Source organism: Schistocerca americana, chromosome X, assembly GCF_021461395.2.
Source record: "Schistocerca americana isolate TAMUIC-IGC-003095 chromosome X, iqSchAmer2.1, whole genome shotgun sequence".
Taxonomy (NCBI): domain Eukaryota; kingdom Metazoa; phylum Arthropoda; class Insecta; order Orthoptera; family Acrididae; genus Schistocerca; species Schistocerca americana.
This window is the reverse complement of record NC_060130.1, coordinates 267,200,497-267,215,870: the sequence shown is the minus strand read 5'-3', so window position 1 is coordinate 267,215,870 and position 15,374 is coordinate 267,200,497. Positions and strand designations below refer to the sequence as shown.

At 44.1% G+C, this 15,374-nt stretch overlaps 1 protein-coding gene across 1 annotated transcript in view; it reads right to left on the bottom strand.

Annotated features, from left to right (window-relative positions):
• Nucleotides 1–15,374, bottom strand: part of LOC124555588 — a 1,059,882-nt gene that overhangs the window by 754,803 nt on the left and 289,705 nt on the right. The window contains exon 3 of the mRNA XM_047129551.1: nt 2,474–2,594. Within this exon, the coding sequence (XP_046985507.1) occupies nt 2,474–2,594 (121 nt within the window). The remainder of the gene's footprint in view (nt 1–2,473; nt 2,595–15,374) is intronic.

Genomic DNA, 15,374 nt, shown 5'->3' with positions numbered 1-15,374 from the left:
AGCGATGTGCCTTCATCACTCAGACTGATGCAGATCATTATATCCTTCCAGGTGGAAGGTTCAGCTCAATTTCCACTTCGCAAGGTAATACACTGGAGGAAAATAAGTTATACAGTAAACGCCACACAAACATCGATATGTGATCAAGAAAATACACTAACGCAAAAAAATCGCAACACCAAAAAAATAAATAATATAGAGTAGTGAAATTTCTGAAAGACATTTGTTTAGGTAACATACTTAAGTGACTAACATTACAAAATCACACGTTAAGGTAAGCGTGAGATAAGCCTTGCAACTGTGAAATGCTAGTACATTAATAACCGGTGTAACTGCCAGAATGTTGAATGCAGGCATACAAACGTGATTTGCATCGTCATAGTGGTGCTAGTAGTTCCGCTCTTAAGCAACTGGCGTGAAATTTGAATGGACATCAATTTTCAGATGTAGAAACACGCCTACCGACTTTCGTTTATGTCACACATCTCCTTTTTGGTGTTGCTATTTTTATTCTCGTCAGTTCATAAGGAACCCTATGACAACAAAAATTCACTGAAATATCTATAATTGTTAAAGAAGAAAAAAAATATGTTTGCTCAATACAGAACTCTATTTCTACAATTTCAAATTAGACTGTGTCAAATTCGAGAAATATTCTCTTTGTAATCTCTCTCCTGTATCTCATTCTAGTGATGCCATTTCTCAGTTCTTTCGCAGGCAGTTCGCAATCTGACTTACTACAGATCAGTAGCTTTCGTTCCCTATACAGGGTGTTACAAAAAGGTACGGCCAAACTTTCAGGAAACATTCCTCACACACAATTAAAGAAAACATGTTATGTGGACATGTGTCCGGAAACGCTTAATTTCCATGTTAGAGCTCATTTTAGTTTCGTCAGTATGTACTGTACTTCCTCGATTCACCGCCAGTTGGCCCAATTGAAGGAAGGTAATGTTGACTTCGGTGCTTGTGTTGACATGCAACGCATTGCTCTACAGTACTAGCATCAAGCACATCAGTACGTAGCATCAACAGGTTAGTGTTCATCACGAACGTGGTTTTGCAGCCAGTGCAATGTTTACAAATGCGGGGTTGGCAGATGCCCATTTGATGTATGGATTAGCACGGGGCAATAGCCGTGGCGCGGCACGTTTGTATCGAGACAGATTTCCAGAACGAAGGTGTCCCGACAGGAAGACGTTCGAAGCAATTGATCGGCGTCTTAGGTTGCTCGGAACATTCCAGCCTATGACTCGCGACTGGGGAAGACCTAGAACGACGAGGACACCTGCAATGGACGAGGCAATTCTTCGTGCAGTTGACGATAACCCTAATGTCAGCGTCAGAGAAATTGCTGCTGTACAAGGTAACGTTGACCACGTCACTGTATGGAGAGTGCTACGGCAGAACCAGTTGTTTCCGTACCATGTACAGCGTGTGCAGGCACTATCAGCAGCTGATTGGCCTTCACGGGTACACTTCTGCGAATGGTTTATACAAAAATGTGTCAATCCTCATTTCAGTGCAAATGTTCTCTTTACGGATGAGGCTTCATTCCAACATGATCAAATTGTAAATTTTCACAATCAACATGTGTGGGCTGACGAGAATCCGCAAGCAGTTGTGCAATCACGTCATCATCACAGATTTTCTGTGAACGTTTGGGCAGGCATTGTTGGTGATGTCTTGATTGGGCCCCATGTTCTTCCACCTACGCTCAATGGAGCACGTTATCATGATTTCATACGGGATACTCTACCTGTGCCGCTAGAACATGTGCCTTTACATGTACGACACAACATGTGGTTCATGCACGATGGAGCTCCTGCACATTTCAGTCGAACTGTTCGTACGCTTCTCAACAACAGATTTGGTAGAGGCGGACCAATTTCATGGTCTCCACGCTCTCCTGACCTCAACCCTCTTGACTTTCATTTATGGGGGCATTTGAAAGCTCTTGTCTACGCAACCCCGGTACCAAATGTAGAGACTCTTCGTGCTCGTATTGTGGACGGCTGTAATACAATACGCCATTCCCCAGTGCTGCATCAGCGCATCAGGGATTCCATGCGACGGAGGGTGGATGCATGTATCCTCGCTAACGGAGGACATTTTGAACATTTCCTGTAACAAAGTGTTTGAAGTCACGCTGGTACGTTCTGTTGCTGTGTGTTTCCATTCCATGATTAATGTGATTTGAAGAGAAGTAATAAAATGAGCTCTAACATGGAAAGTAAGCGTTTCCGGACACATGTCCACAACATATTTTCTTTCTTTGTGTGTGAGGAATGTTTCCTGAAAGTTTAGCCGTACCTTTTTGTAACACCCTGTATACAAGTGCTATTTATAGTTTTTGAGTCAATTACTTTCGGTGGGTTCTGCTGTTCTGAAATATCATGAGCACATGATGGAAATTTGTAAGACGAGCTTATGATTATCAGAGATTGTAATGAAACTGCTAGGCAGCGCTCACCTGGCAAAGGCGGCGGAGACTCGACGTCTGAGGCAAGACTGAATATCTCTTCAGAGCCGCTGCCCATCACCGAAGACCTGCTCGATCGGCCGGTCATCAGCCTGAGGGACCCGCTCACTTCCTGCAACAGACACAAACGGTTTCACTCACAACTGACAACACCTGTTCCAGTGATAGCGTCGCTTACTAACAAGGGAACCTCCCCATCGCACCCCCCTCACATTTAGTTATAAGTTGGCACAGTGGATAGGCCTTGAAAAACTGAACACAGATCAATCAAGAAAACAGCAAGAAGTTGTGTGGAACTATGAAAAAAATAAGCAAAATATACAAACTGAGTAGTCTATGTGAAAGATATGCAACATCAAGGATAATAAGGGAACAGGAGCGCCGTGGTTCCGTGGTTAGCGTGAGCACCTGGGAAAGGGGAGGTCCTTGGTTCAAGTCTTCCCTCAAGTGAAAATTTTAATTTCTCTATTTTCGCAGTTATGATCTGTCCGTTCATTGACGTCTCTGTTCACTGTAATAAGTTTAGTTTCTGTGTTTTGCGACTGCACCGCAAAACCGTGCGATTAGTAGACGAAAGGACGTGCCTCTCCAATGGGAACCGAAAACATTTGATCGCAAGGTCATAGGTCAACCGATTCCTCCACTGGAAAACACATCTGATATATTCTATACGACACTGGTGGCGGCATGTGCGTCACATGACAGGAATATGTTGTCGACCCACCTAACTTGTACACTTGACGAGTGGGTAAAAAGATTCTTCTACCTTGCCCGATTTGGGTTTTCTTGTGGATGTGATAATCACTTCCAAAAAAGTGATGAAAACATAAGAGTTTGTCACATAAGCTGCAACAAATGAATGCAATAGTTTCACAGTCGCACAGTTTTCCCTGTGCTCTGTCAAAACATATGTTTTTAACGTTTTCAAATTTTTCCGCGTGTAGACCGTCAAATCCTGCATATGTCCAAGCAAATCTGAACATGTCCTGGAATTGTGGAGAGCGAACTTGATTGTGTGTGTGTGTGTGCCTGAACTTTCATAATTGTCTGAAAATAAAAAATTAAAGTTTTCATGCGAGGGAAGACTTGAACCAAGGACTTCTCTTTTAACAGCTGCTCACGCTAACCACAAGACCACGGCGGTACTGAGCTTGCACCCTCCTTAATGCATGGACTACTCAGTTTGTATATTTTGTTTATTTTTTTCATAGTTCCACACAACTTCTTCCTGTTTTCTCGACTGATCTGTGTTCAGTTTTTCAAGGCCTATCCACTGTGCCAACTTATAACTAAATCTGAGGCGGGTGCGATGTGGAGGTTCCCTTGTAAGAATATCAGATGAGCCCATCCACCCTTCAATCCGCCGCCTCTTATAGGGTCTATACAAGCTCAGTTACACCGAACATTTCTTCGTGTGTGACGCAATAGCACGATTAACTGTAAAATTAGCTGTGTAATTATCTCAATCGTGATTATAAAGCCATGATGGGTTCTGCGACTGTTAACTATATCTGTGGTATCCTGTTTGGGGAAATAATTTGTATTATTTTATTTCATTTCACTCTTATTATGTCTATAGGACGCAACACAATGTAATGTTCCAAACTTTAGCCGGGTCAGTTCCAACCGAAGCGTTCGATATGAGAATGTGTATATTAGGTATTCCGCATATCTGCTGCTTCACCGAGCGAGGTGGCGCAGAGGTAAGCGCAGTAGACTCGCATTTTGGAAGACGACGGGTCAAACTCGCGTCCGGCCATACTGATTTAGATGTTCTGTGATATCCCTAAATCGCTTCAGGCAAATGCCGGGATGGTTTCTTTGAAACGAGACGACAACACACCATTCCATATTCCAAGTAATCCTCTTACGGCACCAGTGGAGCCGTGCACGTCGATGCTGTCGCGTGAGTGTTAGACGGACTACAGGAGTGTGTGCTTATTGTCCAACTGCTAACAACAGGTTCGCAACAGTTCCTGGGCTGACAAACCCTATATTCGTGCAATGGCAGGTGTATGCTCTATCACTGGTGCCCTTACAATACGACAAACCTGGCGGGGGTCTGTTATGGGTGAACGTCCAGAACCTTGCCTACGGGTGTGAGAGTGTTCACGTGACCACTGATATCAGCATCGTTGCACAACCGACGCAGCACGTCCAACCTGTGTGGCAGTTCTCCGATAAGACCATCCGGCCACTGGGATCGCGACAGTTTGACGTCTTTCAAACTCGCTAAGTTGGCTGTAAGAAGCACGAGTGAGTCTCCGTGGCATGGTTTCCTGCTTGCTCCACACGTTTTCAACACACTGACAAGTGAGCCTTCTGGCTGTGAGCATTTCCTGTATAAAGGTAGACACAAATGGCACTCTGCTAGCCATGTGACTACGCTGTCTGTTGTCGGACGACGTTGAAAGCACTATCAGTACATCTACTATCACCCAGGTGGCATACGCCATCATCGGATCAAAATCGACGTCGTCTATCCAGGTGCACTATTTTTTCCTCCGATAGTGTATTTCTGTGTGGTGCTTCCTCTGTTGTTCTTTCCACGTTTCACATAAATGTCTATATAGATTCTTATTTATTCCTAGCTTTGCGTTGTTTTAGTTTTCTCTGTCTATTGAACACAGTTGTGCTTGGTTTAATTTACTAACACTCTCTCTTCTACTCCTGTCGTCAAATGTTGTCTTGCTTCCTAAATTAGTAAATACTCGTATGTCTTTCAGTGGTATCCCGTTAAAAAAAATTAATTTTAAACTACAACGGCCCAATAATGAATTTTTGGTTTTCATTTTATTGCCATGTCTTTCAGATGGTGCTCAGTTTTTGTGCGAGTCGAAGCAAGTCTGCTGTGACCATTTGTATCTTCACTGCTGCTGTCTCGAAAAATCATCTGGTACAATCTAATGCTTGCCATCAGCAGACCTAAGCATTGAATATTATTGGTGATAATTAGCATCCTTATTTCGGTATGTTGTCCGGCTGTCAAAGAAATAAATAAATCAAAGTGCTTATAGGCTATGAAGAGTATTTACATTAAATTTTAATAGTAACGTTATTTAACTACCATTAATAAGGCAAGTAAACAAACCTAACTAAATTGAAGCTAACCGTAGCTTCCTAAGGCGCCATGCAAACTCAGAACTTGCACTTGTGATAGATGCGCAACTTAGATGGCTAATTCAAACGCTAATCATAGAGCATCCTAAGATAAGAACTTAACTTTGCGATGACGTCCAGGGGACCACGCAATGCCAACCAACCACCGTGTCATCCACTGCTATATGGCGTCATTCGTATGCGGTAGTGGTCGGGCAAGGAGTCGACAATCCTTTCTCCAGGCCGTTGTCAGTTTTCCAGACCGTGGAGCTGCTGCTTCTCATTCAAGTAGCTCCTCAGCTGTCATCAAGAGACTGTGTGGACCCTTTTCCAGTGCTCCCACCAAGGAAATATCTCTAGAAATACCGGGAACTGAACCCAGCTTCTCTGCATAGTAGTCAGACTCGATGACCACTTAATTTCATATGCAGACTCAAAGGGCATCTAGTCTTCTTATATTATAACGCTGAATATATTCAATGTGTTCGAAAAAATGAAAATACTCTTTTGTCTCCTTTATGATCTCGTCATTTAGTGGAATGTGGCCAGCGGCCTTGCCGCAGTGGGAGGACCGTTTTCCGTCAGATTACCGTAAGCGTTGTTGGGCTTGGCTAGCGCTTGAGTGGATGACTGTCCGCGTCTGCCGAGCGCTGTTGGCTAGCGACGTGCACTCAGCCCTTGTGAGGCCAATTGAGAAGGTACTTGATTGAAAAGTAGCGGCTCCGGTCTCGGAAAGTGTCGGTGTGCTGACCACATGCCCCTCCATATCCGCATACAGTGACGCCTGTCAGCCGAGGATGGCACGGCGGTCAGTCGGTACCGCTACGCCGAAGCCTATTCGGAAGGAGTTTAGTTTATTTAGTGGAGTGAAGTATCTCGTGGCAATCGGTCGTATATGTACTACTTGAGTTAATGTCTCTGAAACAGTAGATCTTTCTGCTGAGGATGGCTTTAGTCTGAAGGAAAAACGTCTATGTTCAAAATTTCGTGCTGTTGACTGTCTGTATTTAGCAATGAGAGCCACTTTAACAGATACTGTTTCGCTCCAATGAAAGGAATAACTAAGTATACGAAGCTGTAGAGTAAATGGATGTTCATAAGACGAAGTTCTTCCCGTCGAGAATTTGTGACAAAACAGCTCGCCGAATATGTACTACAACACAAACGCGTCCCTTCCTTGGGCAGTGCACCGCTAACTGAGTCCTCCAAGAATGCCTCGCAATAGCTCACAAAGTTTGTGTTTGGCATTCGAGAGGACTGACTGGAAGAAACCAGTTGCTTTGAGACGCTACGTGCAGCACGCTCACGTAGCTGACTTCATGACGTAGTGCTGGAAATCGAGGCTTGGCCTGCCGCCAAGTTTCAGCTTATCGCCGATGGTAAATGTCAACCTCAATAGGAAGGCGAACACCGCTTCTAAATCTCACACAGGGGAGACTGATTGCATTCCCGGTACTGTCAAGGATTTTTCCTTGACAGGGGGAGCGGAACATTGTCCATGGAGCCTTGTGAGAACAGCTGAGGATCTACTTGTAAGAGAAGAGTGGCTGTGGTTACCGAAAGCCGACGTCAAGTGCCAGGAGAGTCGGGTGCAAGCTACATGCCAACTTGCTGACTTCGAACGATACTGTTTGAAGAGGATGACACAGCAGTCGTAAAGCGTGTCGTGGTCAACAAGGACTCGTGGCTTTTCTGTCATTACAACCATCAAGTGAACTTCAGTTGATTAGTAGACAGTCATCGAACTCCATAAAATTTTATTCTTGTACTGCATATTGTCCACAGAGGAAATCCATACTTTTGTGTCCATCTCCGTTGTACATACGAGGGGCACCCAATAAGAAAGTCAGTTTCGGTTGACAAAACACAGAACTGAGAGAATAACGAGTATTGTAATACTTACGTTGACACGTAATTTCATCCCTTTTTCCCAGTCCTGTTGCTTTCAACCTGATCCTAGCCCACAGAACAAAAGCTTAGTCACTTCCCCACACCCCCACCACCAACCCTCCCAGAAGTCTTCACACTAATACAGTGTAACACTAGCCCACTAGCCTTTAGAATCGCTCGCTACGGTCGCAGGTTCGAATCCTGCCTCGGGCATGGATGTGTGTGATGTCCTTAGGTTAGTTATGTTTAAGTAGTTCTAAGTTCTAGGGGACTGATGACCTCAGCAGTTTAGTCCCATAGTGCTCAGAGCCATTTGAACCATTTTTTAGAATCGCTCAGTTCGGAGGAGAGGAGTGTCCACAAGTTATTGCAGGTATGCTATATCCTGCTGAAGCCACTCATTAATGACAATATTCCGTAGAGCTACCAAATTGCTGGATGTCGATTGCTATGTTCACCCAAAGTACCTAATACTTCCACGTATCTTCCATGAGCGACGTTCAATAAATAACACATTTATTTTCTCGGAAAATGTCGGTTGAAAAAAATGCGAAATCTGTTGTGGGACATCGTGGTATACTCCTGCTTCATCCCCTATGGTTTCATGAAGTTCCGGTGGGTGTCGGCGCTGTACGTAGCCTTCAAATTCAAAATGGCATCTGTAACACAGGTGCGTTACAAGAAGAGAGCTGTCATTGAGTATCTTTTGGCGGAAAACCAGTGCATCGCAATACTCATAGATGCTTGCAGAGTCCATACGAAGACCCGGCAGTGAACAAAACCAAAGTGAGTCGTTGAGTGAGACGCCTGTCATCTTCGCAACAAGATCGCGCAAACCTGTCTGAGATCCGCTTGCCGGCCGGCCGCATGCAGCTGTGGCTCCAGCAATGTTGGAACGTGCGAACACCCTCATTTGAGGTGATCAAGAATCACAATCAGACACCTCACTCCTCATCTGGACGTCTCTATTGGTAGTGCCGACACACTCGTCCACCAGTTGGGGTACTCAAAGGTGTGTGCCTCCTGCTTGCGCCGCTGCCCTGAAGAGCAACGGAGCACCATCTGTGCGGAAATGATTGCGCGTTACGACTTTGATCGTGACTTTTTTTTGTCCACCATCATCACAGACGATGAAACGTGGGTGGGTTCATCATTACGAGCGAGAAACAAAACGGCAACCCATGGAATGGCGCCACACCATCTCTTCTCCGAAGAAAAAGTTCAAAGCCGCACCCTCATCTGATAAAATAATGGCGACGGTCTTCTGGGACTCAGAAGGGATTTTTCTGTTTGATATCCTTCCTTGTTGTGCAACGATCATCTCTGAAGTGTACTGTGCTACCCTCAGGAAACTGAAGAAACGATTTCATCGTGTTCGCCGCCACAAAAGTCCAAAAGAACTTCTCCTTCTCCATGATAACGCAAGGCCTTAAGCCGTCGGCACACAGACCGTGCATCCGTACGTTTAGCGTTGAGCATGCCGAGTTTCTGACGTCATAGCGTGGAATAGTACGCTCTGGAGTCTTTCCGAACGTGCAGAGCAATATCTGGCATGTCAGATATTCTGAGCGTGCGTCTGAGCGTTGACCAATGAGATGGCGCAACGCCACCTACGTCACACGCACGCCGTCTCCCTTCAGTACAGAGTTGTGAGGCGCCTTATTGGCGTTCATTTCAAGCCTATATGTATATATGCCGTTTCTGAGCACCAGCAAATTGAGAATCCTTGGAAAACCCGTTGGTAATTCTGTGATTCGTTCCAATAAAATAACGAGAAACATCGTATTCATGGCAAAAGAATTATTGTATTGCGTCTTATGAGAGTAGGCTATTTGAAGGCAGTGACACAAGGTTGATCCACCCAAAACGCATTGTTCTTGTACAATTTGTTATAATTAAATTTAAATTAGTAACGTATCTACGATAACGGTTTCTGCAACGGGTAACATACTTGGATTACTTGCGAGAGCTGTCCGCGTGTTGTTGGATTAGCGTAATGAGTAGCGTAACTGTCTCGTATGTAGTTGATAGTTGGGGTGGTGGTTCGCGTATTGACACTACCGTATTTTATTTCCTAGCATTAGCGTTTTTATTAGGTTCTGATACTTAATAATTAGTTTAATATAAGTATATACTATGATATTTGATATTATTTAAATATAAGTTCACCTTTTTTTGAGGGGTGCCTTTGTTCGATTGGCTTAATCTACAGGACAGCTTGCGCTACTTCCATAAAGATATTTTGCTCCTTTTCTTTTTCGCTTCGTAATTCACTTGTTGCAAAGATTCTGCTGTTGGGTAGGAACAGTGATTAAGACTGACCTTGGGGTTTTAATAAAATGTGGGAATGATGAAATAATGTTTATCTTATGCGGAGAAGTATTCCAAATTTGTACCGCACTGTTTGTAATGGAACTTTTATATGTCTCTGTCCTTATTGATTGGACATGGTACTTTCCTTTTCGTGGACGATGGAGGAAATGTGCGTTTTAATAGTGCTAACGTGGGAATTTTACGCGCGCCCGTTGAGTAAACCATGGAGGTAAGAATAGAGGGAGACGCCGTGACGTCACAGCTGTGAAGCTATGTGAAGCCGCGGGTAGCCATCTCAATCCGATCAAAACATTGCTGCTGTAAGTTTGTGTGCATAGGCTTGTCGCTCGCTTTTGGAAGGATTTTGCGCTATTATGGTGACTTGTGTGGTGTTCGGATGTACGAATCGTTCTGATTGTGATGCGAAATCGAAGGGAATAACATTTCATGTGTAAGTTGTCTCGTTAAGTATGATTTTACAACTTCATTGTGAATGAACGTGTGCTATATCGGTACTTGTACTATAGCGTGTTTTTCTCCTGTATGATTTTAGATTTCCTAAAAATGAAAGTCAGAAAGCTCTGTGAGAGAATGCCGTGAGGAGGAAGAATTGGCGTGCGTCTAAATGGAGCACCATATGTTTTCAGCATTTCCGAGAAGAGGACATAGACCGAACTTCCCTTTCAACAGTAAGGCTCCGAGAAAATGCTGTACCATCAGTTTTCCCTACACACCCAAAACATTAGCAAAAGGTATGTTAATTCAAAGAATTAAATTCTTAGTTTTCAAGTTCACGTTTCAGTATAATACGTACGTATCGTCGATAATCTAAGTGTTGAGTAACTCACTTTGTCTTCATCATGTACCAAATTAAAAGCTAACACTACATTAACTGGTGTAAAGTATAGGCCTAAACAGGACACTGTGTAGATTTGCCATTCTATGTACCGTATTTCAGTAAATATTGGTGGTAATGAACAGTGTTTCCCAGCAGTGTAACGTAACTGAAACGTCCCAGTACGTATTACAAACAAGATGTATTTATGGGGCTTTGGAGGGAGGGTATAGCTAACTTAGTTTTCAGTTTCTGTTATTTAGTTTGTGATACACGTTTATTACTGAATTAACAAAATTGTATCATTTACATTGAAGACTAGCTATTCGTAATATTACATTAAAAACTATTTTTAATCAGAAGAAACGCGGAATTTCGCCTTTACGAGATTTTATTGTAAACAAAAACTTTGAAACAACCAATCTGATGACGTTACATGCGTACATGGTGCAATTAGCGACTGTGATACACGCAGCGCTATAGCACACTGGCAATGTTTTGGTCAGAGTGTCATGGCAGCGAGCCACGCCCCCATGGCTTCAAAACGTAGTACGGCTGGGATACGTAGCGCCATCTCCCCTTATTCTTACCTCCATGGAGTAAACAGTGTGATTTACGGACATCGCTCAACTGCCGCTGGAGTGCGTTGCGATCGCGTATACCACGTTGGGGCCCACGTACCGTATGCACAAGTCGCATCATTCCTGAGCGCTCAGCAGCACGTTGAACTTGGCACGCTCAACGTTAACGTTCGACAGCACGGTCCGTGTACCGACGGTTTTAGGCAAGGCTGCGCGCCAGAGAGAGCCGGCACGGTAGCTCAGCGTGTTCGGTCAGAGGGTTAGCTGCCCTCTGTAATAATAAAACTGCGTTAATGGATCAACAACAAACTTAAAAGGGTGTCTTACGATGTCCGCTCCGATCAGATGCACCTCCCGACTTCCATCTAACCGGCCCAATGAAGAATGCACTCCCTGGGAAGCACGACGTGAGTAATGGGAAGGCTTGATGCAGCAAGATGTTGACTCAGACGTCAACAAGTACCATGTGGTCACACAGGCTTTCTCACTAAGGTGGCGGAAGGCCGTCGCTTTGAGTGGAGATTATGTTGAGAAATAGGGTTCTGTTGTCAGAAGAAATTTGGAAATTTGTGGTACAGTCATATGGGACCAAACTACTGTGGTCATCGGTCTCTAGGCTTACACGCTACTTAATCTAACAAGGGGAGGCCGCCAATTGTGAAATTCAGATTCAATTCATACTGCGCATAATAAAAGCTCATGGCCAGAGGTGTAATGTGGCAAAGCAGGGAGATACACTTCTCAGCCGTTGTCGAGAAAATCGACAGTTAAAAGAAACCGTTGCGGTGAAATACTCTCTATGATTAATACTTTTCTACAGCGTCGTGGTGCAGCGGTAAGCGCTCGGGATCGTAATCTCGCGCCATGCAATCTCTTTTTTTTATTTTTATTTTTTTAGTATTTGTTTTTTGTAATTCAAATGTGTGTGTATATATATGCACACACACACACACACACACACACACACACATATATATATATATATATATATATATATATATATATATATATATGTATAAAATTCCCGGCAATCAGTTGCAACAATTATGCATATAATAAGTTGTTGAAAGTCGTTTGCCGTGGAAAAACTGGCGACTTCGAACATCATTATGTTTTCCCCAAACAAAGTTGTATTTCACAAATGTTATTAATTGTCTTCATAATGTTAACCACGTATAGTTAACGGAAGACGTAGAAACGCTGTGCCGGCCGCGGTGGTCTAGCGGTTCAGGCGCTCAGTCCGGAACCGCGGGACTGCTACGGTCGCAGGTTCGAATCCTGCCTCGGGCATGAATGTGTGTGATGTCCTTAGGTTAGTTAGGTTTAAGTAGTTCTAAGTTCTAGGGGACTGATGACCACAGATGTTAAGTCCCATAGTGCTCAGAGCCATTTTGAACGTAGAAACGATATTCCGAAACGAATGCGTATAGCGTAAGTCAAACGTTCGAATTAGAATAGAAACCCCACGAACACAAATTTGCTGTGGCAGGTGTGAAATATAAACTCCGTTACTCGCTCGTTACACTTGAAGGACAGATGTTGAATGGGCCGAAACGAGCCGCCGCATAAAAGCGTAGTTGCCTGCTAACTTCGAAAGAAGGTAGATGGGGTCCCTAGCGCAACTTATAACATCGTCGAAAATCAGTGCGGATGTGAGAGCTTTGGTACACCCTGTTAAACAAACGGAAAAATGGAGGCGGTACAATTGGAGAGCGATCCGCCCTCACCAACATGCATAAGCAATTCATTAATAGTTCATATATATAGTTTATATATATATATATATATATATATATATATATATATATATAAAACTATTAATGAATTGCTTATGCATGTTGGTGAAGGCGGATCGCTCTCCAATTGTACCGCCTCCATTTTTCCGTTTGTTTAATAGGGTATTTGACTTACAATAAACTAATAATAAAAAAAATGTTGCATGGCGCGAGATTCGATCCGGCGACCTTCGGATTACGAACCCGAGCGCGTACCGCTGCGCCACGACGCTGTGGAAAACTATTAATCGTAGAGGGTATTTCACGGCAACGGTTTCTTTTAACTGTCGATTTTCTCGACAACGGCTGAGAAGTGCATCTTGGTGCTTTGCCACATTACACCTCTGGCCATGAGTTTTTATTATGCGCAGTATGAATCGAATCTGAATTTCACAATTGGCGGTCTCCCCTTGTAAGTTAAACTAACTTACGCTAAGGACAACACACACACACCCATGCCCGAGGAAGGACTCGAACCTCCGACGGGAGCAGTGTTGCCAGAAGAGCGAGGAATAGCGAATAAAACCAATCTGCTTTCAGAAATATATGTCTTGCCTTACTTATTGAAAACCCCTTGTACATAGTTTTCTGCAAAACTGCCTAACACCATATATCGTTTTGCTGTTAAATTGCCTTATCATCATAAATGAAGTGATACTAATGAGCCATTTTCAGCTGTTGTCCTTTCACTGTGAATAGAAGATATAAACTCACCGGACGAAATACTAGCCACACAGAACACAGATCACAGTGGTAATTTTCGAGCTCTATACACACTGTAGAAGTAGTGAAAGGTTGTGTGATCCTCAACCGCTCAAGCACGTCATGGTAGTGAAGTGGAATGCACGTTGTGTGAAACCAGCGCGGTAAGATGGATCGACGTGGGGACATTACAGAATGGTAGAAAGGGAGAATCGTGATTGGACGTGACCATGACCACAGCGCGAATCAAACTGCAGGTTTGCTGGTGTATCATCGTGCCTACAAGGAATGGTGTACCACTCGCGGCCAACTTACAATGGGTAAGAAAAGTGGTTCGTAAAAAGATCCTAATCGATGGGAATCGAAAGCGAGGATTTAGCTTTGCCAACGACAATCGGTTTTAAATCCGACAGCAATTGAAGCTGTCAGTGAATGTAGGTCCATCTCAGCCAGCTTCCGACGGAAATGTGGAATGGAACTGTGTCGGAGCTGGTTTTATGATGTTTTGGGTGTCGTTATCGTAACATAATTAGGTGCCACTTATTTAAGTTACCGTGCACGTGAATGAGGATGTTTATTTCAACCTTCTTCGTGACCAAACGTTACCCAAATGGTTCAAATGGCTCTGAGCACTATGGGACTTAACATCTGAGGTCATCAATCCCCTAGAACTTGGAACTACTTAAACCTAACTATCTTAAGCACATCACACACGTCTATGTCCGAGGCAGGATTCGAATCTGCGACCGTAGCGGTCTCGCGGTTCCAGACTGAAGCGCCTAGAACCGCTCGGCCACACTGGCCTGCACGTTACCCTTTCTCCTCCGTCTTCATGATGAGTGTGCTATGGGCTCTCCCGATTACTGCGATGGTCAACGACTTTCACCCGTAAGTTGTTGGTTTGAGGAATATTCAGTCTCCGTATCGGACCTCGGCTGGTCCCTCTAAATCGGTGATCATAATCTCATACTAGGGGCATTCAGTAAGTAATGAAACACATTTTTTCTAAAAGTAGATTGGTTTTCTTCAGTATTCCAGTAACCCACATTATTATCCACTCTTTTGACAACAAAACGCTATTTTTCAACATGATCTCCACGCAGTACGACCGATTTACGCCACCTTACTCGGAGAGCCTGTATGCCCACATGGTACCACTCTAGTGATCGACGCTGGAGACATCGTCTTGCTGCATCAATAACTACCCCATCATCCACGTTCTGCATCCCGCGGAGTGCACCATTCATTGGGCCAAAGAGATAGAAGTGGAAAGGTGCATGATCCGGGTTGGAGGATGGATGAGGTACAACAGCCCAATGAAATTTTGTGAGCTCCTCTCGGGGGGGCACAGACTTATATGAGGCCTTGCGTTGTCATAGAGACGTACAAGATAGTTGGCATTTTTGTGGTGTCGAACACGCTGAAGTTGTTTCTTCAATTTCTTGAGGCGGCACAATGCACTTCAGGGTTGATCGTTGAACCCTGAGGGATGACATCAAGCGGAATAACCCCTTCAGTCCCAGTAGACTGTCGTCACCGGCTGAGGGTGCGGCTTTGAACTTTTCCTTCGGAGGAGAGATGGTGTGGCGCCACTCCATGGTTTGCGTTTTGTTTCCGGTCCTAAGTGAAGAACCCATGTTTCACCGCCGGTGATGACGTCTGACAAAAATGTGTCACGATCAGCCTCGTAATGCTCA